Below are 24,583 nucleotides of genomic sequence, written 5' to 3'. Positions count from 1 at the left end.
TTGTGAAGGAGAATGACTCAATCATTTAATAGAAGCCCTTCCCCACAACTCTCCATCCTGGGAGATGACAAAGTTGACAGAAAAGTGGGCGGGTTGGTCTCAATTCGTATTTTATAAGACTTTAGTTAAACTCTTACAAGAGTTTTGGGAGTAGTTTAGGATGGTGACTGCCCTGATTCAGGTTACTTTTTCTTCAAAGTCTCTGTAGCTTTATTCATAGTGTAAAGGATCGTTGCCATTTTGTGTGCATTTTATACGTCCTCCTATCATCCACTCGCACAGAGCAAACGTAGCTGTCGTTATAAATAGTCTTACCTGTAAAGAGAGAACACAAAAGATGTTAGGACTAAATGATCACAGTGTCTCCTCAAGACATTGTGTTTAATAAATAAATGTAGGCATTTTGTCATTCTGCCTGCTGGTGTTTTTTAGGTGTCCTGTAGCCGACTAGATCTTTCTGCCTGTGATGAAGATGATAAGGTATGTAAATATGAAGTTCAGAAAACCAAATGGCACACATTCTGAGATTTTTTCCCTCTTAAAAGCAAGATGTATTTGAGAATTGAATAAAATAGGAAAACAGTGTCTTTAGCTGTCTATTTACATAATATATCTACAAAATGCTGCACTAATAATGTATTATCTTGAATTAAACCTTCTTGTAATTCTCTGCTCTTCATGTTAGAATTGCAGAAACAAATATTTAAGAAGGGGGAAGTTATAGCAAAACTTAATATACTTCACTGAAAATCTAATTAGCTGCTAAATAATCCATCTGTGTGAGACAAAATTGTCTTGAAGTCAAAGTTGAGATTACTTAGGGTTATTTAAAAAAAACCAACAACTTACCTGTGAGTTTGTCTATTAATTTTTCCATGTTTGCCTGTATCCACATGCACATTTATGTATTTTTATTTCTTAGGGTTGGGCTGAAAGTCACCTAGATATATCTGACTGTTCTTCCAGTTATCAAGATGTATCATGCTATGGTACTTTACCCAGGGAGTCACCTCGCAAGAGCAAAGATGGCAGTGGTGAGACTCTAAAATGTATATGTAATGACAGCATTTGCTGTTTTTTAATTACAGCATTAAATTGAAAATTAAACGCTCAGTGCTCTCTTCCTAACAAATTCTCAGTGCTCTTCTCCTACTGAGTGCATTATCCAGCTTCTTACTTCAGCAGCTAAATGTAATCATAGGGGAGAATGGGAGAAATGCATGAAAAAATCTGGGAAAGGACAGGAAATTGGGAGTGTCCAGGAAACTGAGAGAAAAGCAGAAAAACAAGCTACATGTGAATCAAAACGGTGGGGGGATGCAAAAAAACAAAACCCCAAACCAAAAACCAAAACAACAAAAGAACAAAATAGAACACACAGAAGGAGGTGCTATTAGTTCACGAATTTGAAAATGAAAATATTTTTATTAAAGTGGGAAGGATCATTTTGAGGTTCTTTACATAATCTGAATATTTGCTCTGCCATGTCAGATGCCTTATCTTCTTTAGGTCAAATTATAACTCTTCTTGAACAGGCAATACAGGTAGAGACACTGCTGCCACATATTGGGACTGGGAGTTTATGCATTGCTTCCTTGTCTATAATTTCCTTTTTGGTCATCCTGGTTGTGCAGGGTTGCTGGCTCAGTTCAGGGCCGAGTTGGCGGTGTTGTGGGCAGAGATCAGGTGAGGTGCAGGAAGCGAAGAGCTGTCAGTTCTACTTCTCACCGCTTTTGTGGCTGAGGTGAGAAGGAGAAATATTGGAGCCTCAGAATAGAGGGGGCAGATACTGCCATTCTCTGCTTTCCTTCTGTTTTCTGAGTCATCAGAGGGACATACCCTGTTTCCCCAAAAATAAGACCTACCCCGAAAATAAGCCCTAGCATGATTTTTCAGGATTTTTGAGAACGCTCGAAATACAAGCCCTACTCCAAAAATAAGCCCTAGGTACAGTTCATAAAACAGCCAATTTAAAAAGCATCCAGGCAGCTATACATGTAAAAAAAGTAATAAATTTTGGAGTAAAAATTAATATAAGACCCTGTCTTATTTTTGGGGAAACAGGGCAGTGCAGAGCTCTATGAGGGAAAGTTGTCTCATGCTTGGGCCAGTGGTTGGATACCGAAATAAATATTGACATTCTTTCTGTAGTCATGAACTTGCAAAATGCATGGCTTAACCTTGCATTATTTTAAATTATGCTCTTGTGGACAAGATAGGAAGAAATGAAATACAGTGTTCTTGCTTTTTTCCTAGGTGTTGTATCAGAGAATTCCCATGCCTTAATGGCCAGCCCTTTCAAAGCATTTTCTCCTCAGCCACCGAAGTTTTTCAAACCCTTAATGCCAGTGAAAGAGGAGCATAAAAGGAAGACCCCACTTGAAAGCCGACCTCTGCTTAGTCAAGAGGTAATCTTTGAAAACCACCTGTTGCTTTTTTTTAATGGAGATTGAGTGATTTTGTGTCCTTGGCAAATTGTTTGCAGCATGCATCTGATGCAATAGAATTTTGTAATTCTCTGGTTATATTAATCAGACTGTTCTTTATATGTGGTGGGGTTTTCGTGTTTGTGTTTTTTCCTGGAACAATGTTATGGTTTTGCTCTTTTTTTCCCACTTCTTGGTAAGTATTCTCCTTTATAGGGTACTTTTGTTCTATTTTTAAGTAGTAGTAACCTGCATTTTCTTTTCTTCAGCAAGATGTCGGTGTGTTTTTTCGAAGATAAAAAGTAATTCCGTGAAACAGTGTTCTAGACAGTTACAATTCTGACCTTTATTCCTCAACCTAAACCTCTGCTGGGAGGAGCGCACTTTCTCTGCCTCTTAACTTGAATTCTTGTGGACACCTGGCCAGCAGGGACGGTCCACTTGTTTTAACGCCTTCCTAACTCGCACACATGTGGCGCTGTGGTGGGAATTGTGGTTTGTGTGATGTGTTGCGTGTCTTAACCTTTGCAGAGCTTGCCTTCCCCTGGGGCACGTGGCGCTGGCTGCGTGCTGCCTGCAGGAAGCAATGCCAGCAGCATGCCCGTAGAAAGCAGTAGCGCACGTGAGGAAAAGATTGTAAGTTTTGTACCAGCTGCTGTTACGAGGCCTGGTGGTGGGCTTAGGCTTGGTGATGGGCCTAAGGAGCTTGCGCTACCCGCAGCAGATAAAAGGTGTAATGTGGATATAATCACTTGCAGTTGATTGTAACTAATGGTTGTAATGAACACTTGCCTGGCTTGCAAATGCAATCTGTCTTTGGAACTAACTCAGTTGGTGGTTTTGGTTTGTTTGGTTTTGGGGTTTTTTGTTTGTTTGTTATTTAATATTTAGATGCGATTTGTTTTGTGGGGTGGGCGGAAGAGGGGAGGCTTTAGTTTTACAGGGCACGAATGATCAGGTAAAGGGTGGTTTAGTGAACCATGTTGTTGTTGCTCTAATGTACCTTGTATGTTACCCAGATTTTGTGACTATACCCCAGAGTAAATGGAATGATCCCATTTGGTGTAAGTAACCGTGCATTTAGGTGTGGGTACACTATAAAAGCTTTCTCATTGCCTGATGTGGAAGTTATATGACTTAAATAAGATTGCCGCTCTTAATTAACCTGCAGCCTGTCTTCATCATAATTCAGACAGTGAATTGAGGTGGAGGGCTTTTATTTTTTTTCTTCACCTGCCAAATCCTTTTCTCACTGCTGCTTCAACAAAAGGCGTATCATCATTTCTGCTCTATGGTGGACTTGGGTTTCGGGCTGTGGAACATGGCTGTAAATACTTGCTTTAATCAGAGCTTTTAATTTGAATTTGGAACATTCAAATTGTTACCTGTAAGTGTTATAGGCCTCCTTTACCGTGAAGTGCTAGTGATGGATTCTTCATATTCAACAGTTATTTTCATTCCTAACATACAGCCAAGCCATCAAGAAATCTGTTCTGGATTTCTAATGCTATTTTGTAGGTTGTTATACCAAAGTACCTGGAATGTTCTAGTGTATATATTTGAAGCATGGCTGCTGGGTAGTAGCTGTTTTATTCTCAATCATGTTAATTTTCCATAAGGTAACTGACATGCTGACTTGCACTGAGTCACAAAATGAGTTGCAAAATTTTCCATAGCAACTTCAGGGCAGTTTTTGTCCCTTGAGTAAAAAAAGGGTCCCACTCTATGCATGCCCTGAATTAACCCAGGCATTTGCCTGTGCTGTTTTCCAAAGATAAGCACAAGCTTTCAGAGCTGGAAAAGGGTAACATATCCTGCACAGGGCTTTTCCGATTAGAATGGAACTAATTCATTGAATACTGTAAGCCTGCTGTAGCCAACAGGGCCCTGGAAAGAGCTGCTCTTTCAGTTCTCAGCTGCTTGTTCCTACCCTTGCACTGGCTTCTCCCTTGCACCAAAACACATTTTCATTTGGTTGCATAGCAAATCAGATCAAGGGAACTGATCCATCCAGCTGGTGACTAGACTCCCACTTTGTTTGGCTCTACTGCCCTGTGTGATCACCTCAGAGACACCTGAGTGGGTACTGGGGAGGCAGGCAAGAATCAGCAGCCACTGTTGGGGAGGAGGTTGAGGTGGCTGCATTGGGTAGCCCTGCCCAGCTTATGGCATCAGGTTTACCAAATGATGACTTCTGGGGTTTTTTAATCACTTTAGGAAGGAGGCCTTTGTAAGATGTAGGCTTCCCAGGCTACCTTGCATTTTTCAGAGGTGAAGCAAGTCTATGTTTTTACGTAGGCTGGTGTATAAATTCCACACATTTGAATTGAACAGTGCTTTCAGAACAAGGTCCGAGATTACACTAGGGCAACATCACATCTCTGCATGAAACTTCAGCTGGCTGCTCCTCTTTATCTGATTTGAAGTTTTCACGTTATTAATCAATATTGTAAACAATTGCTCTAAGGTACAGAGCCTCATTCTCCTAATTAACCACTGGATGATTAGTGTTGCTTCAGGTGTGATGCTCACTTGCATCTTAGAGCATGTAAAAAAAAAATGCCACAGAAATAAAATGACTAAACATACAGGAAGCTAGTAATTTGTAACTAGATTAATGTTCTGCATCTAAGAATGATGTTTGGCTTTTTTCTCATGTTTCTTTGGGACCTATTCTTTACTTCTCTTCAGTATTCCAATCACCTCTGTCAAAGGAAGGAACAACAACAACAACAACAAAAAAGCAGTTGACCATATTTTTATTCAATTGGCCTGAAATACAGCATTTGACCTTGAATTTCAAAGAGCACTTCCACATGTGTTTAGTGTTGCAGCTATTTCAGAACAGCATGGCATAAGGGCATGATCTATAAAATACATGAGTACAGTGGAATATGTAAAGGTTGGATGCAGTACTTTCATATGGAGCATATTTTGACTACTGCCTGTATTTAACAGATCTAAGCGGGGATTGGCCAAGAGCAAATCCTCCTAGAGGCCAAGGAGGATGGAAGCATCAGTGATGCAACCACTAAAGGAGTATTACTGATTTTTAGATTAGTAAAATGGGAACTAGCATCTTTGAGGTTACTTGAGAGCTGTAATTTAGGGATCTGAAAACTCAGATACTTAAACTTTTAACTACACAGTATGTTTGTTACGAAGCAAGTGGAGGGAAGCTGCTCTGTGGTCTTGCTTACTTGGTTTCTGTTATTGCTAAATCTTGATGGGTAGTCTTATCTCCCTAGTCCTTGCTGGCACATTCTTACTGTTACCAGTTCTTAAATCTGTTTTTCATTGTAGTCTGTTATGTCCCAGGGAAGTGCCTGCAGTTTCATTATCAATTTTTTAAGGATTTTATCTTTATTTCCACCAATAGCTTGAGCAGTACAAGGTGGCTTCCTTCTTTTTTTCCCCACACGAAACTGCTTTGTTTCTTGATTTTCCCAATCAGGAAGCTCAAGAGAAGCTTTGAAAGGAAATATTTCTTGTCCCCACAAGGGGCACCTTTTGTCTCTCATAAGGTGATATAACCTATTTGCAGCATTCTTCACAAACCATGTCACCAGCGTCTGTGCATCTGTAGAGCCGTTTCTGACTTACCCAGTCTGATTCTGAAGAGAGACCCTGTGCGTACTAAAATTTTTTTGAGTCCAGTGGTGAATTTTGTGGGATTCGAAGGAGAAACAAATAACTGTGTTATAAAAATGCCTTTTGGTTTCAAGTGGATGTTTATTTAGTATTCACTAGAAATACTTCATGAATTGCTTATTGATTTGGAGTTCATTTAATATTTTAAACCCATCATATTTGATAAACATCAGAAGTTGTAATATTATGAAAACAACGAACTAAAAGGTGACTAGCTTGGATGAGAACAGGGAACGTTGTTTACTTTGACTCTAGTAAAGCCTTTGACATCTATACTCCTATAAAGTCATCATAGGTGGGCTGACAAAGTACAGGCTAGATAGATGGACAGTGAAGTGGATTGACAACTGCCTGAACAGCTGGGCCCAGAAAGTTGTGATCAGGGGTGCAAAGTGCTGTTGGAGGCCGGTAACAAGCATTGCACTCCAGGGCTCAGCACTTGGGCCAGTACTCTTCAACACCTTCATTAAGGACCTGGACGATTGGACAGAGTGCACCCTTGGCAAGTTTGTAGATGGTACAAGACTGGGAGAAGTGGCTGATACGCCAGAGGATTGTGCTACTATTCCAAGGGACCCCAACAAGTTGTATAACTGGGCAAAGAGGAATCTCATGAAGTTCAACAAAGGGAAATGCAAAGTCTTGCATCTGTACATATTGGGGGCTGACTGGCTGGAGAGCCACTTTACCTAGAAGTACCTTGTGGAAAATGACCTGGCCATGAGCCAGCAATGCCCTCTTGCAGCAGAGAACAACAGTATGCTGGACATAGCTAGAAAGTTGGAGTCATCCTAGCTCCCTACTCAGCACTAGTGAGGCTGTATCTGGAATATTGTGTCTGGTTCTGGGCTCCCCAATACAAGAAAGATACTCAATTACTGCCTGGTGTAGGTTACAAAGATGATTAATGGCTTGAAGCATCTGACATATGAGGAGAGGCTGGGAGAGCTGGGACTGTTCACTCTGGAGGAGAGTAGGTTGAGGGGCATCTTATCAATGTGTGAAAATACCTGATGGAAAGGAGTGAAAGCAAGGCAGACTTTTCTCCAGTAGTGCCCAGTGATGGGGCATGAGGCAATGGACTAAATGGAGCTAAAACACATGAGATTCCATCTGAACACAAGAAAACATTTTTTACTGTGAGGGTGGTCAAATGCTGGAGTGGGTTGTGCGGAGAGGTTCTAAGAGTCTTTGGGCTTGGGGATCTCAAAATGCACCCAACTGGACATGGTCCTGGACAATCTGCTCTGCTTGACCCTGCTTGAGCAGGGGGATTTGGACTAAATGACCTCCAGAGGTACCTTCCGACCTAAACGGTTATGTGATTATTTTGACTTATGCAAACTGAACAAATCTGTTTGCTGTCTCTATGTATTTGAAGCTTTGTTTTACAAAGTTATTTGAGCAGTCTTGGTTATTATGAAGTATAGTAAGCATTTTCAAGACAGTGTTTTATCTGGTTCTCAAGGCACTGGTCGTCTGGCTAAGTATATTGCTTTTCTTTTTCCATCAGTGATTCATGGCAGGTAACTGAAAGCATCACACTACTTTATATCACACAGGGTCTGACTGGATCAGTAATTGAAATCCGTGATGCAGGTAAAGGAATAGAGAAATAACAGGAGCTTGAGTTCCTCTAAATTTCAGCAGTTTTCATTTTTTCTGAAGATGTGTGTATATATACATATGCTTACATGTGCATATATATAAAAAAATATGTTTCTGTGAAGAATGAAGTACTTAAAAAAGCATCCGTTTGGAGTCCTGCCTGCAGTATTTTACGTTGGGGGAGCAGCCAAGCCATGTTGCTGGGGTTTTTCTCAGATGCAGCTTGACAGACTGCTGGTCGCAGCGCATCAAATCAACGCTCATTAGCAAAGGCAAATTCAGGGAGCTACCTCCAAATTCTGCCAGCTCGATTTAACATCACTTTCCCTCCAGACACATACATGTATGCACACAAATGCTTCCTTGAAGATTCTCTGTAATATTTGATCCTTGTGCCTTTATTTTCAATTATTATGAATGTGTTCAGGTGTGATAGCTAGGGGTGAGCAAAATTATTGAGCCTCAGTGGTATCAGATTAATAGAAAATCCCGTTGTGCAGGATAGTTTTTAACAAAATGTTAGCCATCAGTATTGCAGCTGAGACACTGTAAGGCCTCTTCCATTCTTATTTATATTTATCTTGGTAGGTGGTCAGTTAGTTCTATAGAATACCTTCAGTAGATTTAATTAGTATAAATCATGGAAAAAGGAAGTTTATAATATGTATCTATAAAAAATTGAGTGTGATGAAAATATGTAAACATATAATTTTTTCATGTTGTGAGCTTTCCTTATACCAAAATTTACTGCTTTATATTTTCTGAACTATTTAGAATTTATTTTCTGAAAACTGAATAGCTTGGTGTGGACAGGATAAGTTCCCAGCAGCCTTTTTCAGAGGTGTTTTCCATTTTTCAGTTAAAGAACATTAAAGGTATATATTTCTCCATGTACAGAAAGGAAAGAGTCACGGAAGGTTAGTTTATTTTGAAAACTTCACTGTCATAGCTTTCTAATCCCGCTAAATACTCTTCTTTTGCAGGACTCTGAGGAGGAAGACAGCGAGTTGGAGGCCATTAATAAGAAGCTGATAAGTCCACAAAGTTTTCAAAATTTCCGGCCTTACGTACCGGAGGAGTTTGCCGACTTCAGTGTTTACAATGCTAGCCTGGAGAACAGGGAATGGTTTTCTCCTAAATCAGACTTCATGAGTTCACGTGTTCTTGAGAAAGAGGTATCCCGCAGCCCCACCACTAGCAGTATTACTAGTGGCTACTTTTCCCACAGTGCCTCTAATGCTACTCTGTCTGACATGCTTGTTCCCTGTAGTGATAGCACAGACCAGCTTGCCACTCACATGAAGGAGCTGGACTCTAATGATCCCTCAGGATCATCTCTTGCACATGATTTGAGGTCCTCTTCAAATAAGGAATGTCGAGAGCCAGAAAAAGAGTTAGCGAGAGAAAAGTTACCTGTGTTACCACTGAAAGAAAACAGTGCCTTAGCAGAACGAGTACCTCTGTCCCTTGATGCCACTGACAGAGACTCTCAGCAGTTGCCCAGAGCTGGATCATTTCCTGCTTTAAGTTCCTCGGCTGGCAAAAGTACCTGCCGTACAATTGAATTTTCAGCACGTGAAGCAACAGTTGAGCACACGACGGACATTCTGGAAGATCACTCTTTTACGGAGTTCATGGGCGTCGAAGATGGAAAGGACTTTGACCACTTGACAGCTCCGCAGTCGTGTTCCCTTCTGTCCTCTAATGGAGCAGATGCCTCAGAGTTACCCCAAGGAGCTGGGGTGGAGCAGAGCATGTGCGTGGTCCAGCTGGGCTCTGGAGATGCTGTGGGAAACCCTTTGTGTTTGACACTGATGAAAGAGACTTCAGACCCCGAGACTGGTCCCGACGCTGCCATAGATTATGTTATTGGGAAGGACCACTTGGATGCTTCTGATTGTGAAGAAGGTGCTTCTGCAGATCAGGCCGACGTCTTGCCTAGCTGGGTGGCAGTGGGTGAACAAGTCTGTGTTGGAAGTAATAAGATGGGCACAGTGAGATATGTTGGAATGGTGGATTTTTCAGCTGGAATCTGGGTTGGAGTCGAACTAAACGTTCAGCTGGGTAAGACTAATTCCACTCTGGGTTATCTATGCAGTTAGAATGATCTGGTTTTAGAGTACAATCATATGCTTGGAAAATACCTCTGATTTCATACAGGCTTGGAATCTGATGCGCATCCAGATCTAGGCTTTCTGTTTATAGGAATACTTTGCTAAGGGTTAATCTTTAACTGTCTTACAGCCCTGTTCTTCTTGCTCTATGCAGAATAGTGCTTTTGCTTGCTGTGGTATTTCCCATTGATACCCATCTGTTTTTATAGATCAGGAAAACAAGCAAAGCCTATAATTGGCAGATTTTGGTTTTTTTAATGAACATGCATGTTCGTGGGCAGTACTAACAATGGACATGACTCGTCAAATGCATTTGTCTGTAGCTGTCAAAGAGATTTTTTTTTTCTTTTCCCCATTAGGGAAAGTTTAGAGAGCACAGGGTTTCTTTACCTTCAATTTGATGGAGTCAGAAAAAGTCAGTGCTCTGCAAGTGTTAAGAGATTCCTACAGAAATGCTTTCTATCTTCTTAAAAGATGATTTTAGTAGTTTAACAGATACTAACATTGACACTGGAAGTTGCTCTGACAGCTAAGTTTTAAGCTTTGTAAGCAATTGGTTTTGAGGATAGTTTGCTTTGTAAAATGAACAGATGTTTGACTTTTTAAACCATTAGTTAACGAAGTAATATTTTAGGAAATCATCTCTTTGGTCACAATTCAAGCCCTTCTTTCCAAGTTTTTTTCTCCCTAGTGTGTGGTATGCATCTGGTTTCATCACTCAGTATGAAAAATCTTAGCTCTTTAACAGATGGCCAAAGATATTCACACTGCAATTGTATGTGCTAATGAAAGTGCCAACAATTAATTCTGTGCATTTACTCTCATTGAAGGGAAGCACAATGGAACTGTAAAAGGCAGAGAGTACTTCCACTGCAAACCACGACATGGCATCTTTGTTCGTCCCGGGCGCCTCAGCAAAGCACCAGCTTCCACAAGGAAATGGAGTAGCACTTCCTGCCCTCAGGCATCTTCCACTTCAGAGAAACGGAAAAGTTCTGTGCTGCAAGGCTCATCATCCGCTCCTAAAACAGGACGAGACGTCCTCTGCCATTCAGGAGATGCAGCTGCTTCTGCTTTTTCCAGGAAACAGGAAAACAGGAAATCTTGGATTAACTAAACTGTAGTATTTTTGCACTTACTACACGCATCACTGTGTAGAAAACTTCATGGATTTTTGAAGCTATTGTACATTTTAATGTACACATACAGAATGTGTATTCTCTAGAGTCCTTGACTTAATTCTCTAATTTTTTATAAATAATATATATATTATATATATATATATGAATGTGTATCTATAGTTTGTCTGCCAGTGGGCAGATACAGCTGCACACTAAAATACAGTTAAAGCTGATCTGTAGATAACTGAGGTACTGGACTATTTGTTACACGGCAACTTGGGAGATATATTTTAAACAACAAGAAATATTTTATTGTGGAAAAAACAGGATGTAAATCCATATTTGGAAAAAAAAGCGCTACGGTTTGCTCTTCTTAATTACCAAAGAACTTGTTTTAGACTGACACACTTGCTGTTTATATCTTTCTATTGTAAATGTTTTAACTGATGACTTGGTGCCATGTTTCTTCTAGTCACTGGGCACCGTGCAGCCTTATGTTCTGTGTTTAAGCACACTGAAATATCCAACTGCTTCGTATATTTTTGTCTTCCTAGAGGCCTGCCACTGTGCTGACTTGGCGTTGGGTTGAAATGACTAACAATGCCTGAAGCTGTACATCTGGCATTTCACCTGTTAACATAAGCCAGCTGGGCAGTTTGACTGCAGAACCAGTATTACTGCAAGGGTGTGAGAGGACAACATTTTGGGGTTTTTAGGGGGCTCTTATTTTTTTGGGTGTGTGGGGGAATAGAGAAACAAAGAAGCAGTAAATGGATCATGACTGCAAACTTTGCACTTGTTACTTGCTGGTTATTATCAAGATGAAATAGAACCTGCTAAAGTAATCTTAATCTGTAAAGTTTATTTTAATAATGGGAATGATGGAGGGATTTGTGTCTGGTGCTCATGAATTCCTAAGAAAGTTGTTCCACATGTAGATACTGTAGATGCCTGTACAAGCGTTCTAGATATTTGTAAAGTAACACGGTAAAAAAACGAGTGAAGTGAGTGGCCTGCTGTATCTGTTCTTTGTTTCTTAGCAAGTGGATGATTGAGATACCTGGGACCTTACTGAAAAGCTGCTGTTCTTTGATTGTTGTGTACAGTAAGCAGACTCTCGTATTTTACTATTTCCTGTAAAGAACTGTAATTTATATACTGCCATAGTGTATTTAATTGGTACAGACCTATTGTGTGTTAGAATACAGACTGTTTACTTGGGATTTAAAAAAGAAAATGTTTTGCTTGTATTTGGTATGATTAGGTTTCATGGTCAAATAGTAAGCTGGTTCTAGGTGGTGGTGCTCAGTTGCAAAGTATTTTGTAAAAATGCTGAAGGACAATACGAGTGGTGTGGAAGACTGGATGGTGGTCACCTGTTTTTACACTGATGGGTTCATGCAGCGTTAAGCGGAGAACAGGAGCCCCTGTGGGTACCCGCTCCTCACCTGCTGCTTTCCCCTTCTTTCACAGGACAGGGAACGGAGCTGGGGAGTTCCTGCCAGGGAATGGTGTTATGTGGGTCAGGGGGAGACAGGACAAGTTCCTGGAAGACGGACAAGACAGACTCACTGCTAAATCTGTAACTGCCTCAGCTGAGTGCAACACGGTTGGCAGCTGGGAGGGTAACATGCTGGGGGTGGGGAAAGCGGGAGAGCACATTTCAGGGTACTTGCCCTTGACACAGTTTTTGGCTCCTCTGAGACAGGATTCTTAGGCGTTAATTGGCATTGGTTAAATTAATATCTTCGCAGAACATTTCATACTTCTGGTGTCCACTTAGAGCTGCTCTCGCTGCGCTAATTATACTGCTGCTGGAGGAAATTACCATAATAGAAAAAACACTTTATGCAGAAGTGTTTTGGCAGGCACAGATGATCCTAGAACACTGTGAGGTACCTATACCCAGCACCATGGTATTCAAGTTAATTTTAGATGCCACTTTAATCTTTTAACAACACTTTTTTTAGAAAGTACACACTTACGTGTGTGCGCACAGACATTGGCATAAACATATTTGTCCAAAGCCACTACAAACAATTTTGAAAGCTAATGTGGCCATTTTCTTATGGTGAAGATGCAGTATATTTACACCAGGTTACCATCAGCTGAAGCAGGCTTCTGACCTTTGTAGAATACAGAATGCATCATTGCTGAAGAAACATGGGCATAATTTTGCTTCATGGGGTATACAATCTGGATGTGCAAGAGAAACCCAAACACGCCAACCTAGTTTTGTGTTGTACACATTTTGCATAACCTGTGCTGTCATGGCTTCTGTCATTCAAAGACCTGTACTTTTGCAAATCTTGCATTTTAGTGTGCCCTGCTCTGAGTTAAAGTTAGAGGAGCATATCTAATGAATGTGATGGCTTAATGTGGAACTGCAAGCATTTTAGTTGATGTGCTCCTCAAACTGGTACATAAACACAGAAGTAGTTTTTCTGTTTGTAATTGTAAACTAGTAGTTTGCTATATAGAATATAGTGGAATCATGTTGTGGTGATAGTCCAACTGCAAATTGCCTTTTTTTTTTTTTCCTTACCTTAACCTTTCCTTACCTTAACCTTACCTTACCTTTCCTTTTCCTTACCTTAACCAGCACCTAAAATACCCTGCCTAATAAGCAGGATGTACAATCCATACTAAGACCTCAATTTAAAAAAACTATCTCTGGTCATAATATTGAATAACATAGGGCAGAGCCAATCCCTCATTTGTCTGAGCTGCCAGAACAAACCTGTCATTTGAGTGCTTTCCCTGGCCCAGACAGAATTATCTGATTTTGACCATCAGGACAGTTAGTGTTGGATGAGATCGTGTCAGGCTTTATATTCAGAAAGAGTTTATTACATGTTTTTTCAAGCATATGCACCTATGTGGAGATTGTCAGAGAGCAGCTGTCACAGTCCAGCAAGCAGAAGTGTTGTGTTTGACCAATACTGCTGACAGCGTTCCTCCACAAAAGGCTTTCTTCATGTTTGCAACAGGGCAGAATATGACATGCTGTTATGAAGTGCCATGAAGCAGAGGAGTGAATGGAATGTGAGCTGGGAGCCCCTGGGAAGCAACCTCTGGGTGTTGCCTGTCTCCCCTGCTTCCCTCTTGTAGCTGCCCAGGCCCTGTACCAAGGGACTGTGTCAAAGGCAGAAGCTCCATGGGCTGGTTACCAGGTGATGAGGCTTAAAAGAGCAGTTCTGCAATAGGGTAGGGCTCGCCTTTCAGTCTTCTCCTGTGTTTGGGTACGTGTTTGAGGGACCTCTTTATTTGTTTAGCTGGTAATTTACAGAATTCAAAGGGAAAAAAAGAAAAAGGAGTGAAATCTCAGCTTGACTGAAAAGGACTAAAGAGAGTTAAAGCTTTTGGGGACGGGTGGAGAGGAAGAGGCTGGATGAAAGCAGTTGCTGTCTTGTTCCTGCAGAAAAACAAGCTAAAAACAGCTGTCCTCATAAAAACACTGGAAACACCGAGTAAGCTATCAGGATGTTGTTAATGACCAAGTTATGTTAGCATAGCAGCCTACAGGAGTTTCGTCGGTTAATGTGTGAACTGCGACCATCACACCGATCACACGGGAAGAGCATCCAGCTTTTCAGACATATTTGGGTGTAATGTAGTATGTGCTCGTTCTGGCAGGGAAAGCGCAACGCCGAAAGGCAGCCGCGATGCCACAGCACCCCGTGCCGACTTCCATCCACCCCCTCCTGCCTTAACACACCGAGGGGGGCGGAGCGGAGCGGAGCGAGGGCCGCCTCCCGTCGCAAGCCCGGGGCGGGACGTGAGGCGCCGCACGCCTCGGCCTCAGAGCCGCAAGGGCGCCGCCGCTCCCCGCCGCTGAGGTAGGTGACGCGGGCGGGGCGCGACCCCGCGACCCCGGGGCTTCCGAACCGCGGGGGGGACGAAGCCCCGTCGAGGGGGAGGCGGCGGCGGCGTGGCCGCCGCCGCCTCCCCCTCGACGGGGCTTCGTCCCCCCGCGCGGTTCCTCTTCGCCCTTCTGCAGGCGGGCAGCTGCACGTACGCTCGCTGCCCGCTGGGGTTGGTGCCGCAGCTGCGTCCCGGTGCGAATGCTGCTCGGCGAAGCGGCCGTGGGCTTGCTTTACCCTCCTTAAAATTGCAGTTGATCCTGGGAGTTGCTCTCGGCGTGAGACAACAAAATTTAAAAGCATCGCGTGAGTTGAGTGTTAGATAAATCCGCGACGGGTGCGCGTTGCTGTGTTGGGCAACTAATTTTAAGGGTCGGTGGTCTTTGGGCAGAACGAATCTCTTCGGTTTTGCAGCACGGGGGTCGGGAATTTGAAGGTGCAGGAGAAAACCGGGAATAATAATTGTACTTGGTTCTTTACGGAGAATTCCGTACGTGCGTTCTGAAATACACACCCTGAATGGGCTGCTTGTGTTTTATTTATTTCTTCTCAGGTAACGTGTTTCCAAGGGATGCTGATGAGTCTCTTCCAATTTACTGCTAGAAGGTTGGTTTCCCAAGTGCATTGTGGATTTAAGGCTTCTTCAAAGAAACAGAAGTTTTGTTTGGAAATGGCTCGTCCTAGTTCAAGTAAGACATTTATTTGTTTTCTTTACTACCACGGAGAGATATTTAAGCTAGATTTGAGGTTTGGATTTTTTTGGTCAGCTACTAAAATTTGTCTTCTATGGATAGCTCCAAAAAACTTTGTATAGTTGCAGTTAGTGTGGTTGTGTGGTGATTTGTTTGTAGTATTTATAATCTATGCACACAAATGTATGCTAATTAATTGCATTTCCTTTTCATAATCCTAATGGGTAATAAACCTTCTCATTTCTGTGCACAAGAATTACAGAGGGCCTGGAGCATTTGGAACAACTTGGGAGCAGAATATTGGGTAACTCCAGGAGCCTTGTTCAGTCTAGTAGTAGTAAATATTATCTTTCTTTTCTTTTCTTTTCCTTTTTTTTTTTTTTTAATTTGAGAATGTGTTTTAATTTGAAAACTGCACACAAAACTTCACAGGTATAATAATAATAAGCCTTAAGAGTTGCATAGCCAAGGTGCACTTGCTTTTTCTGCTGTCTTGAGCATCAGCGTTTGGCTGCTGTCAGAGACTGGAGACTAGACCAGGAGGACTTTGGGCCTGATCTTTATACATTCAAGGCTTGTGACATTTAGTTTACAAGAGCAGATGGGGCATCAGAATTGTGGTGTTCTCTGTCCACCTCTATGGCTCTTGTGCTGTGCACCCAGGGACTTCTCCACTGACTGTGTCTCATAAAAGATATCAGCCTTGCTTTAAAAAACAAAACAACCAAACAAAACCCCCCACATAGTAAATGTGAAGATTAGGGTTGTGATCAGTAGCTCAGAGTTCAGCTGGAGGCCAGTCACTAGTTGCTTACCGTAGGAGTTGGTACTGGGGATATAATTTAACACCTTCATTAGCAATCTGGATGATGAGGCAGAGCGAACCCTCAGCGAGTTTGCAGATGACACAAACCTGGGAGCAGGGACTGATACACCAGAGGGTCATGCTGTGGTCCAGAGAGACCTCAAGAGGCTAGGGACATGGGCTGACAGGAATCTCATGAAGTTGAACAAATGGAAATGCTGAATCCTGTCCGTGGGGAGGAATAAACCCAGGCACCAGGACAGGCTGGGACCAACCTGCTGGAAAGCAGCTTTGCAGGAGAGGCCCTCAGGGTCCTGGTAGACACCAAGTTGACCATGAGCCACCAATGAGCCCCTGTGGCAAAGGCAGCTGATGGCTGTCCTGAACATTAGGCAAGAGCATCTCCAGCAAATGGAGGGAGGTGATTGTTCAATTCTGCTCAGCACTAGTGAGATACACCTGGAATGCTGGGTCCAGTGCCGGGCTCCCCAGCAGAAAAGAGACATGGATACACTAGAGAGGATCCAGCAAAGGGCTACAAAAATGATTAATGGCTTGGAGCATCTGACATGTGAGGAGAGGCTGAGAGAGCCGGGACTGTTCAGAAGACAAGGCTGACTCTTCTCACTAGTGTCCAATGACAAGACATGGGGCAGTGGACACAAACCGGAACACACATGGTTCCATCTGTACACGAGAAAACACTTTTTTACTGTGTGGGTGGTCAGACACTGGAATGAGTTGTGCAGAGTGAGGTGGTAGAGTCTCCATCCTCGGAGATGCTCAGAAGCCACCTGACTGGTCACAGTCCTGGACAGTCTGCTCTGGCTGACCCTCTTGTGCAGGAGTTTCGGACCAGATGATTTTCAGAGGTCATTTCCTACCTCAGCTGTTCTGTGATTCTGAAATACATTGCCTTAATATCTGAGGTAAACTGGAAGAGATATTTTTTTTTTTATGGTAGCATCTCGTGTGAGGTTTTATTTTAAGGCTCTGCCTTGCAAATATTGAGTACATTTACAGTTTAATACATTTTGTTTTACTGGGCTTGCTTAGATGCATTTTTGAGGATCTCCAGGAATTGCTCTTAAAATTCCACTACACAGAAGTTCAGAAACAAATCAGTATTCTGAAACTAAAGTCATGGGAGGTGTATGTGGAAGCCGTTTCTGGATGCATAAGTTTGCCAGAACTGTATGGCTTCTTATATAGAACTATGCTTGACCATCTGTTTGTTTTTCTTCCCCACGCACAGATATGGCTGATTTTCGAGAGGTGTTTGCCAAAGCGAAGCACATAGCCATCATCACAGGGGCGGGAGTTAGTGCAGAGAGTGGAGTTCCTACCTTCAGAGGGGCTGGAGGTTTCTGGAGAAAGTGGCAGGCCCAGGTATGTACGGGTGGCAGGTCTCTGCGCAGCTGCGCTTCTCGCTCCATCAGGTAGGTAAGCCTGCAGGGTCAGAAGATGGGTGCCTCAGGGGGTGGAGGTGTTCCCATGGGGTACGGCGGGGATACAGCTCTCCCTGCAGCTCTTCGCCACGCTGTGAAGTTGCTGCTTGTGCAGCTGCTGCTTCTTTTCTGTTGTTTGGGTTATCGTCTGTTTGGGAAAAAATTTTGATTTCTCATAATACTCTTTAAAAATGTTTTAGGATTTTGTTTTGTCTGGGGACAGGGTTCCTCCCAGTCTCTAAGTCTCCCACAAGCTCTGTCTCCCTTGCTGGTGTGATCTTGCCAGTGTTTTAGAGACACAGGTGGGAGAAGAGGTGGAAGCAGATGCTGGAGAGTGGAGTGATGCAGCAGAGAGCACCAAAATACACAACTTGTACTGGTACCTTGTGAGTCTGATCTTTCGTGGTGCTGCAGATGTTTCAAATAATCATTACTCTGTCAGTAATTGCTACCCCAAACCCTGCAATCACATTTGCTTTATGTTTTTTAATGATGCATTCATTAAAGATTCGTTGAAGTTAAAAAGGGGTCAGAGATCATGTTTTAGAGATGGTTTGAATCTAAAGGTGTGTTTTTTCTTTCAGTGGCTATTAATTCAAATAAAGTGTTTGTATAAATGCTTAGTCCTTCTGCATCAGAAAGTTTGTATTCATTGATTTTAGATCAGCAGAACTGGGCCTGGAAGCGTTATACTGAGCTATTCCTTGTTTAAAAAAAGATAGGGCAAAATTAGTGTGAAAAGTATAGCTAGATTTTGTAGGCACATGAACACAAGACGTTAGACTTGGGTTTTGACAATGGCTGTAATTTGGCCTGTGTTACACTTAAGGCAATAAAGAAATTGCTAGCAAAGGAAATATGTCCATGTGATACTGAGCTTTATGGCTGCTGTGGAAAAGAATTTTGAACGCCAAAAATCATGTGTATTGAAATACCTTTCTTTGTACTGTACAAAACTCCTAATAGTTTGGTAGGAGAGCAGAGAATAAGGTCCGAGTGTACTGTGTAAGACTGTGTACCACACTTTTGGTATCAGTCATTTCCTCAATAAGATACTTTGACTTGTCATCCTTGTAAGGGCTATTGAACTGTATTCTTTTCAACTGCATCTGGTTATAAAGAATCTGCTTTCGATCTTGGTGTTACGCTGGTAGTAGTGTAGATGGCAGCATGCTAGCAGGCTTCATCTGGGGAGGGAATTTTCCTGCCCATTTGTTGCTAGAATTAATTCTTACGTCTTTTCCAGGAGTTGGCTACGCCAGAGGCCTTTGCACGAAACCCTTCTCGTGTATGGGAATTTTACCATTACCGCCGGGAAGTGATGTTGAGTAAACATCCAAATCCTGCACATATCGCCATTGCAGAGTGTGAAAGGCGGCTGAGCAAGCAAGGACGGAGTGTTGTGGTCATTACGCAGAATATTGATGAACTACACAGAAAGGCAGGCACAAAGCACCTCCTAGAAATTCATGGTAAGAATCAGGTTACCTGGCTGCTACAGGCCAGCAAACTTGTGGGAGAGAAGAGAGAACAGGATAAGTACTGGGAGAAAATAAATTTGTCTTAAAAATTATAATAACTTGCATAAATTATTCACAATGTCAGCCTGCGCTAACATTGGTGTTGCCACACTGGTATTGACCCCAGTAAAATGTGGATTGGCAAGATTGGTCTTTCCATCTCTGGTGCTTTCTGCTCTGCCACCTGCCCCTCTTCCTCTGTCCTTCAAAGACCCACCTGCTGCACAGCCCTTGGCTACAGGAGGAAGAAGAGGCTGGAAACAGATGAAATCCCCTTGCCTTTCTCTCCTACACCCAGTGGCACTCCCTCTCTCTTCCCTATAGTTAGTGGCATTCCTTGCTCCCGCCCCCTCTCCAGCAAAGTCCAGAGGAGCACAACACAGGTGTAGTGCATGGGGGTCAGTGGAGCTTTGGCTCTGATGAAGTACATTGCAGGGATGGAGAAAATGGAGGGTGAGGAGGCCTTTCTCCATCCTGTGAGGTGCCTTCACAGGCCCTGCTGCAGAGTGAATGTCTCCCGGGACAAAGTCCCATCCTGGTCGTCCAGCACTATGATGCTTCTTAACTCTTAAAGTACCATGAAAGGTTTAAACGGCTTTTCCCACTGCTGCTTTGTGATCTGGACACAGGAAACTTGCACAAATTGTTTTGCAGTTGTGGATCCAAGGATAAAGTCTTGGGTATAGTTTAATTTTAGTCTTAGTCTTTACAAAATTTAAACAATTTTAAACTCTTTGTGATATTGCACTTCTCTACAGCATGTTACTAACACTACAGAAGTCTTGGGGTTGGGGAGTGTTGCATGAAACAAAACAGTGTTAAGCAGCATATATTCTTTTATGAAAATGTTTCTGATTCAAGGGGAAAAGCAATAAGCAGAAATAATTTCCCTCAATGATATTTTAGATAATTATTTTCCTCTGAAATACTGTTAAGAGACTGTGTGTTACTCATGTGGTGAGGTAGAACAAATCATAGCTTAGAGGGACCGTTGCTGTTGTTCACTGCAGCCTTTCAGCTGGAAGGGCTGTGCCTGTCTTTGCTGGGCCCAGTCTGTGCCTGACTACAGTGCTGGTCACCTTGGGTTGCCAAACAAAACGGTGTGTAGGCCATGTGTAGTAAAGAGTGTCTCCTGGATAATGCTGCCAGGTTTCAACACTTGGTTGCTACATTCATATAGTAAGTTACCCACAAGGTATAAGTTCAAAGTCAAATAAAGGCTGTCCAAATAAACAGAGCCATTTGTTTGTGCAGCCAGTCCTCGAAGCAATCGCATGATCTCTGATGTTTTCTTTGTGCCTTTCAGGTAGTTTATTTAAAACTCGATGCACCAACTGTGGAAATGTGGCTGCAAATTACAAGAGTCCAATATGCCCCGCATTGGCTGGCAAAGGGTAATACTGTCTGCCTTGTAAACTCTGCATTTTCTACTTTGTCTATCTGCTGTTCAATAGAAAAGGAGCCATTTTAGGACTGTACAGGAGTTTCAGCCAACCACCTCATTTTCCTTTAGTAGTATTAACGCTTAAATTTCACACAACTGTTTTGAAACAGGAGTGTACTGTTTGGTAGCTTCAGTGAGAGCCTGTGATACAAGTCCTGTGAATGAATAGCTGTTAACCTCTAAGTTAGCACAACATTATATCTATTTTAATTAGAACAGTTTCAGATGGTCTGGAACTCTCATACTGGACATCAACCAATTGTACTCTTTGAGAATGTGTGTTTACTCCCATCCTATTCAACTTCCATTTTTTTTTATTAAATCGGATGCTTACTCCTTAAATTAGACTGTCATCACTTGATACACTGACTGTCCTCTTCTGCATCTCTTGAGCAGCTCTTGTCCTTCAACTCATCAATAAGATTCTCATGACTACAGGTCTCAAAACACAGATGCATGGAACAATCAGGAGGGAAGCATCAGTTCCCAGGATTTCTGCAACTTTAAAAGTTGCAGAAGAATCCTTCAGTCTCCTTTTTCTAGCCATCCTCTTTCTTTCACCATTAAAAAAAAAGGAGGCAGGGAAACAGGACAGGCACATGCTCAGATTTTTAGGTATTTTCCCCTTTGTATTTTGCCAAATCATCAGATGGCTACATAAATATTTGTTGTGCTTTTGACAGACTTTGACCAGCTTCTTACAGCTGCTTAGCTCTGGGATAATTCTGGGCAAATGCCGGCCTGGCCTCTGTAGGGTATTTTAGGGTTGTAGCAGGTGTTGAAGTTGGCTGAAGTTGCAAAGATTCCTTGATTGGAGAGCATGCTTTAGAGAAATATTAAGTTTTTATTAATATATAAAGTGCACTTTTTGTATGACTGAATATTTATTTCATTTTTGTAACTTCAGGGCTCCAGATCCTGAAACACAAGACGCCGCTATTCCAGTTGAAGAACTTCCTCAGTATGTATGGGCTGCTTTGATCTTTGCTGTTACCTCTTCGTGCTTTGTGCATCTCAAAGGCTTATATTGCTGTTCATATGGTTTTGGAAGGATACAGAAACATCCTACAGAAAAAGATGTGCGACTTTGCCTCAGAGAACTGAGTCTAAATCTAAACCTGGTGTTGCAGGGGACAGCAGACAACAGGAATGTGTACTAGTTTATCATGATGCTAAAGGGATCACATGCTTGTGTACTTGAACATCAAGGTGAAACATGCTTCAGTTCATGGGTTTTGTAGTAGCTGGAGTAGTCAGAGAATTGCAGTAAGAAACTTAAGTTCTACACAGTAAACAATTTACTACTTTGCAGGTGCTGCCTACTGTTAGTCAGTCCTTAATATTGCACTGGGGTACCGCCACAGCATAGTCCCTTGCAGGAATTAAGCAGGCCACAGTGTTTTTTTATAATGGCTGAAGCTTTGCCTTAGGTAGTTGTAGACGTAAAAAGCCACTATATTTTTCATCTGGTTCCTAAGGAAAAGAGGCTAACGCGATGCTTCTTGCAATTCACTTTCTCCTTAAAAACCTGATGGCCAGTTTGTTAATGTTGATGGAGGCAGAGGACTGTAGCACCTACTATGTTTTTTAAGTTTCATGCATTTCAGGAGCTGAGTAAAGGAAAGATGTGATAAAGTATCTGAGCTGGACAACTGTTCAGCCAGCCATTTTGTGTGTGTACTTCCAAAACATGTAGCATGGCATCAGCTGCCTTCTGTCCAGCACAAAGACTGCGAAAGAGAGGAGAGAAAGAAGAATGAGGGCAGATAAAGACATGTCCAAATAAGAATGAAAACTGCTTTGCCATTTTGCAGGTTGAAATTTTGAAATTTGCATGTCAGAAACAACATGCTGTCCCTTTGTGGTTTTTAAACAGGTGTGAGGAGGACGGCTGCAATGGACTCCTCCGTCCGCACGTTGTATGGTTTGGTGAAACCCTGGATCCTAACATTCTGACAGCGGTTGAGAAGGAGCTTGAGATATGTGACCTCTGCTTGGTGGTGAGTGCCTCTTCTGTAACCTATCCTCTTAACCAGCAGGGAAGCCAAGCTAAAGAGGTTGCACCTCCCAGGTAAAGGAGATGCATCTGCACTTCCTTGACTGAGCTAAAAGCACCTGAGGGACTCTCTAGTATCAAGTATACAACATTAAGACCATGAAGTTTAAAATTTTACATACACTGGGCATCTTGCTCAGCTGGTATCTGCTCTCTGCATTTAGTGTGCACACATGTAAAAGCTTCAAGTGTTAGAGGTTAGCTAATTTAAAAAGTTTCTTAAACAGTGAAAAACGGGATTATTTTGATGCTCAGTTTAAAAAGACGTTACAAAACCTAAGAACATAACTAGCTGTTATCACATGCTCCATTTTCGCAAGGTTGTTTACATGCCATGTAGGTTTTACACTGGTGACCCCGAAACATTTGCTCAGAATATTGCATACCCCTCAGACAATAATCTCAAGTAACACAAGGGACATCTTGTGGTGGTTTTATTTTTCTTGAAAGCAAAGTCTACCATTTTGTTTCTGGGATTTTTTTGTTCATCTACAGTTAAAATCTCCAAACAGGTTTCTTCGGGTTGCATCAGATAAACAATTCCTGATTCTTATGCTATGTTAAATAGCTACATGTGCAGTGACACTAAATATAGATACTGATTTGGTTTCATTTCTGTAGGATCTTCCATGCTTTAGTGGTTTTGCAGATCCAGTGTTCTGAGAACGGTCCTTACGTTGTGGGCTGATTTGGTTTTGTCTGTTTAACTACTGGCCTGCTTGCTACACTTCTGAATTTTTTGCCCTGTCCCTGCAGGTTGGGACCTCCTCCGTGGTGTATCCTGCTGCTATGTTTGCCCCTCAGGTATCTGCCAGAGGAGTGCCAGTTGCAGAATTTAACATGGAAGCCACTCCTGCTACAAACAGATTCAGGTAAAGCTGTTCAGTCTTAAACTAGTAAGTTTTAGTCCCCTCCATCTTTATTGACTTTTCCATTGAATTTCTGAAATGTTTAGAAAATTTTTTAACATACATGATCTAGTTTCTTCCAAGATGCTTAAGAAATATCACAGAATCATTGAATGGCTGGGGTTGGAAGTGGCTTCTGGAGATCATCCAGTCCAACCCACCTGCTAAAGCAGGTTCACCCAGAGCAGATCACAGAGGAAGGTGTCCAGGCAGGTTTTGAATGTCTCCAGAGAAGGAGACTCCACAACCTCTCTGGGCAGCCTGTCCCAGCGCTCTGGCACCCTCAAAGTAAAGAAGTTTCTCCTCATATTCAGAGGGAACCTCCTATATTTCAGTCTGTGCCTGCTGCCGCTCATCCTGTCATTGGGATGCACTGAATATTATTTCCTTCTTAAAAGAAAGAGAAGATTATTGTTCTTTCTTACTGGAATTAACTTAGAAAAATACACTTGTGTCTTAAGTGTGACGCCTGGCTCTAGGTCCTAGCAGGCCTAAACCCCTTTACCTCACAGGCAGGACCAGCTGCCTTACCTGCGTGTCAGATGCCCTCGGGCACCGCCAGAAGCAGCAGCGTTTGCTGGTGGTTGCTCGCCCCTTCACCCGGCTGTTTCCTTCCAGGTTTCACTTCCCGGGCCCCTGCGGGACCACCCTGCCGCCGGCGCTGGCCCGACACGAGACTGAGATCATCTCCTGAGCACCCGGGAACAGCCGGCGGGGACGCGCCGCACCGGCAGCTGCAGCCCGGCCTGGCGGGACCCAGCGCGGAGGGGGCAGGGGGAGGTGGGGAGGGGAAAAGGGGAGAAAGCGGAAGCGGCGGGTCTCGCCGGTCTGTCCCCTCCCCTGCTCCCTGCAGCAATAAACGGGCGGCGCGGCACGGAGCGAGCAGCCCCGCTGCCCCGAGCCCAAGCAGCCGCTCTCCGGCCTTTC

At 42.8% G+C, this 24,583-nt stretch overlaps 2 protein-coding genes and 1 long non-coding RNA gene across 13 annotated transcripts in view; 2 read left to right on the top strand and 1 right to left on the bottom strand.

The window, feature by feature from the left end:
- Positions 1–12,157, top strand: part of KIF13A (kinesin family member 13A) — a 114,344-nt gene extending 102,187 nt beyond the window's left edge. For 6 of the 9 annotated variants that reach the window (XM_071804604.1, XM_065832719.2, XM_065832718.2 and 3 more), the window contains 5 exons: positions 433–480; positions 923–1,034; positions 2,257–2,408; positions 8,669–9,749; positions 10,630–12,157. In XM_071804604.1, the coding sequence (XP_071660705.1) occupies positions 433–480; positions 923–1,034; positions 2,257–2,408; positions 8,669–9,749; positions 10,630–10,916 (1,680 nt within the window). In that variant the 3' untranslated portion in view covers positions 10,917–12,157. Of the gene's footprint in view, positions 1–432; positions 481–922; positions 1,035–2,256; positions 2,409–2,957; positions 3,479–8,668; positions 9,750–10,629 lie in introns of those variants that run through there. The other 3 variants (XM_065832720.2, XM_071804607.1, XM_071804606.1) reach the window with 3 other exon arrangements.
- On the bottom strand, positions 67–24,306 carry LOC139827216 (uncharacterized). 2 transcript variants are annotated; one of them, XR_011737557.1, is made up of 3 exons: positions 24,188–24,306; positions 17,627–17,876; positions 67–315 (listed from the first exon to the last, which is right to left on the bottom strand). It is a non-coding gene; the product is annotated as an uncharacterized lncRNA (long non-coding RNA). The 2 variants fall into 2 exon arrangements; XR_011737556.1 differs by lacking the exon at positions 67–315 and adding an exon at positions 10,601–10,872.
- On the top strand, positions 14,656–24,583 carry SIRT5 (sirtuin 5). Of its 2 annotated transcripts, none has more exons than XM_065832722.2 (9): positions 14,656–14,759; positions 15,337–15,472; positions 17,536–17,669; positions 18,975–19,200; positions 20,555–20,642; positions 21,600–21,653; positions 22,569–22,692; positions 23,505–23,620; positions 24,275–24,583. In XM_065832722.2, the coding sequence occupies exons 2-9, from the start codon at positions 15,355–15,357 to the stop codon at positions 24,348–24,350; spliced, it is 936 nt and encodes a 311-aa protein (XP_065688794.1). In that variant the 5' UTR covers positions 14,656–14,759; positions 15,337–15,354; the 3' UTR covers positions 24,351–24,583. The 2 variants fall into 2 exon arrangements, with proteins under 2 accessions (XP_065688794.1, XP_065688793.1); XM_065832721.2 differs by lacking the exon at positions 14,656–14,759 and adding an exon at positions 14,884–15,089.

The sequence above is a fragment of the Patagioenas fasciata genome, chromosome 2 (assembly GCF_037038585.1).
Source record: "Patagioenas fasciata isolate bPatFas1 chromosome 2, bPatFas1.hap1, whole genome shotgun sequence".
Taxonomy (NCBI): domain Eukaryota; kingdom Metazoa; phylum Chordata; class Aves; order Columbiformes; family Columbidae; genus Patagioenas; species Patagioenas fasciata.
Note: the sequence above shows the minus strand (reverse complement) of the source record. Positions and strands in the feature narration are given on the sequence as shown.

Excerpts from the sequence above, each read along its gene's own strand:
- SIRT5 (XM_065832722.2), top strand. The coding sequence starts at position 15,355 with ATGCTGATGAGTCTCTTCCAATTTACTGCTAGAAGGTTGGTTTCCCAA. Across the intron at positions 17,670-18,974 it reads GGAGAAAGTGGCAGGCCCAG|GAGTTGGCTACGCCAGAGGC; the intron begins GTATGTACGGGT and ends CGTCTTTTCCAG. Across the intron at positions 22,693-23,504 it reads TATGTGACCTCTGCTTGGTG|GTTGGGACCTCCTCCGTGGT; the intron begins GTGAGTGCCTCT and ends CTGTCCCTGCAG.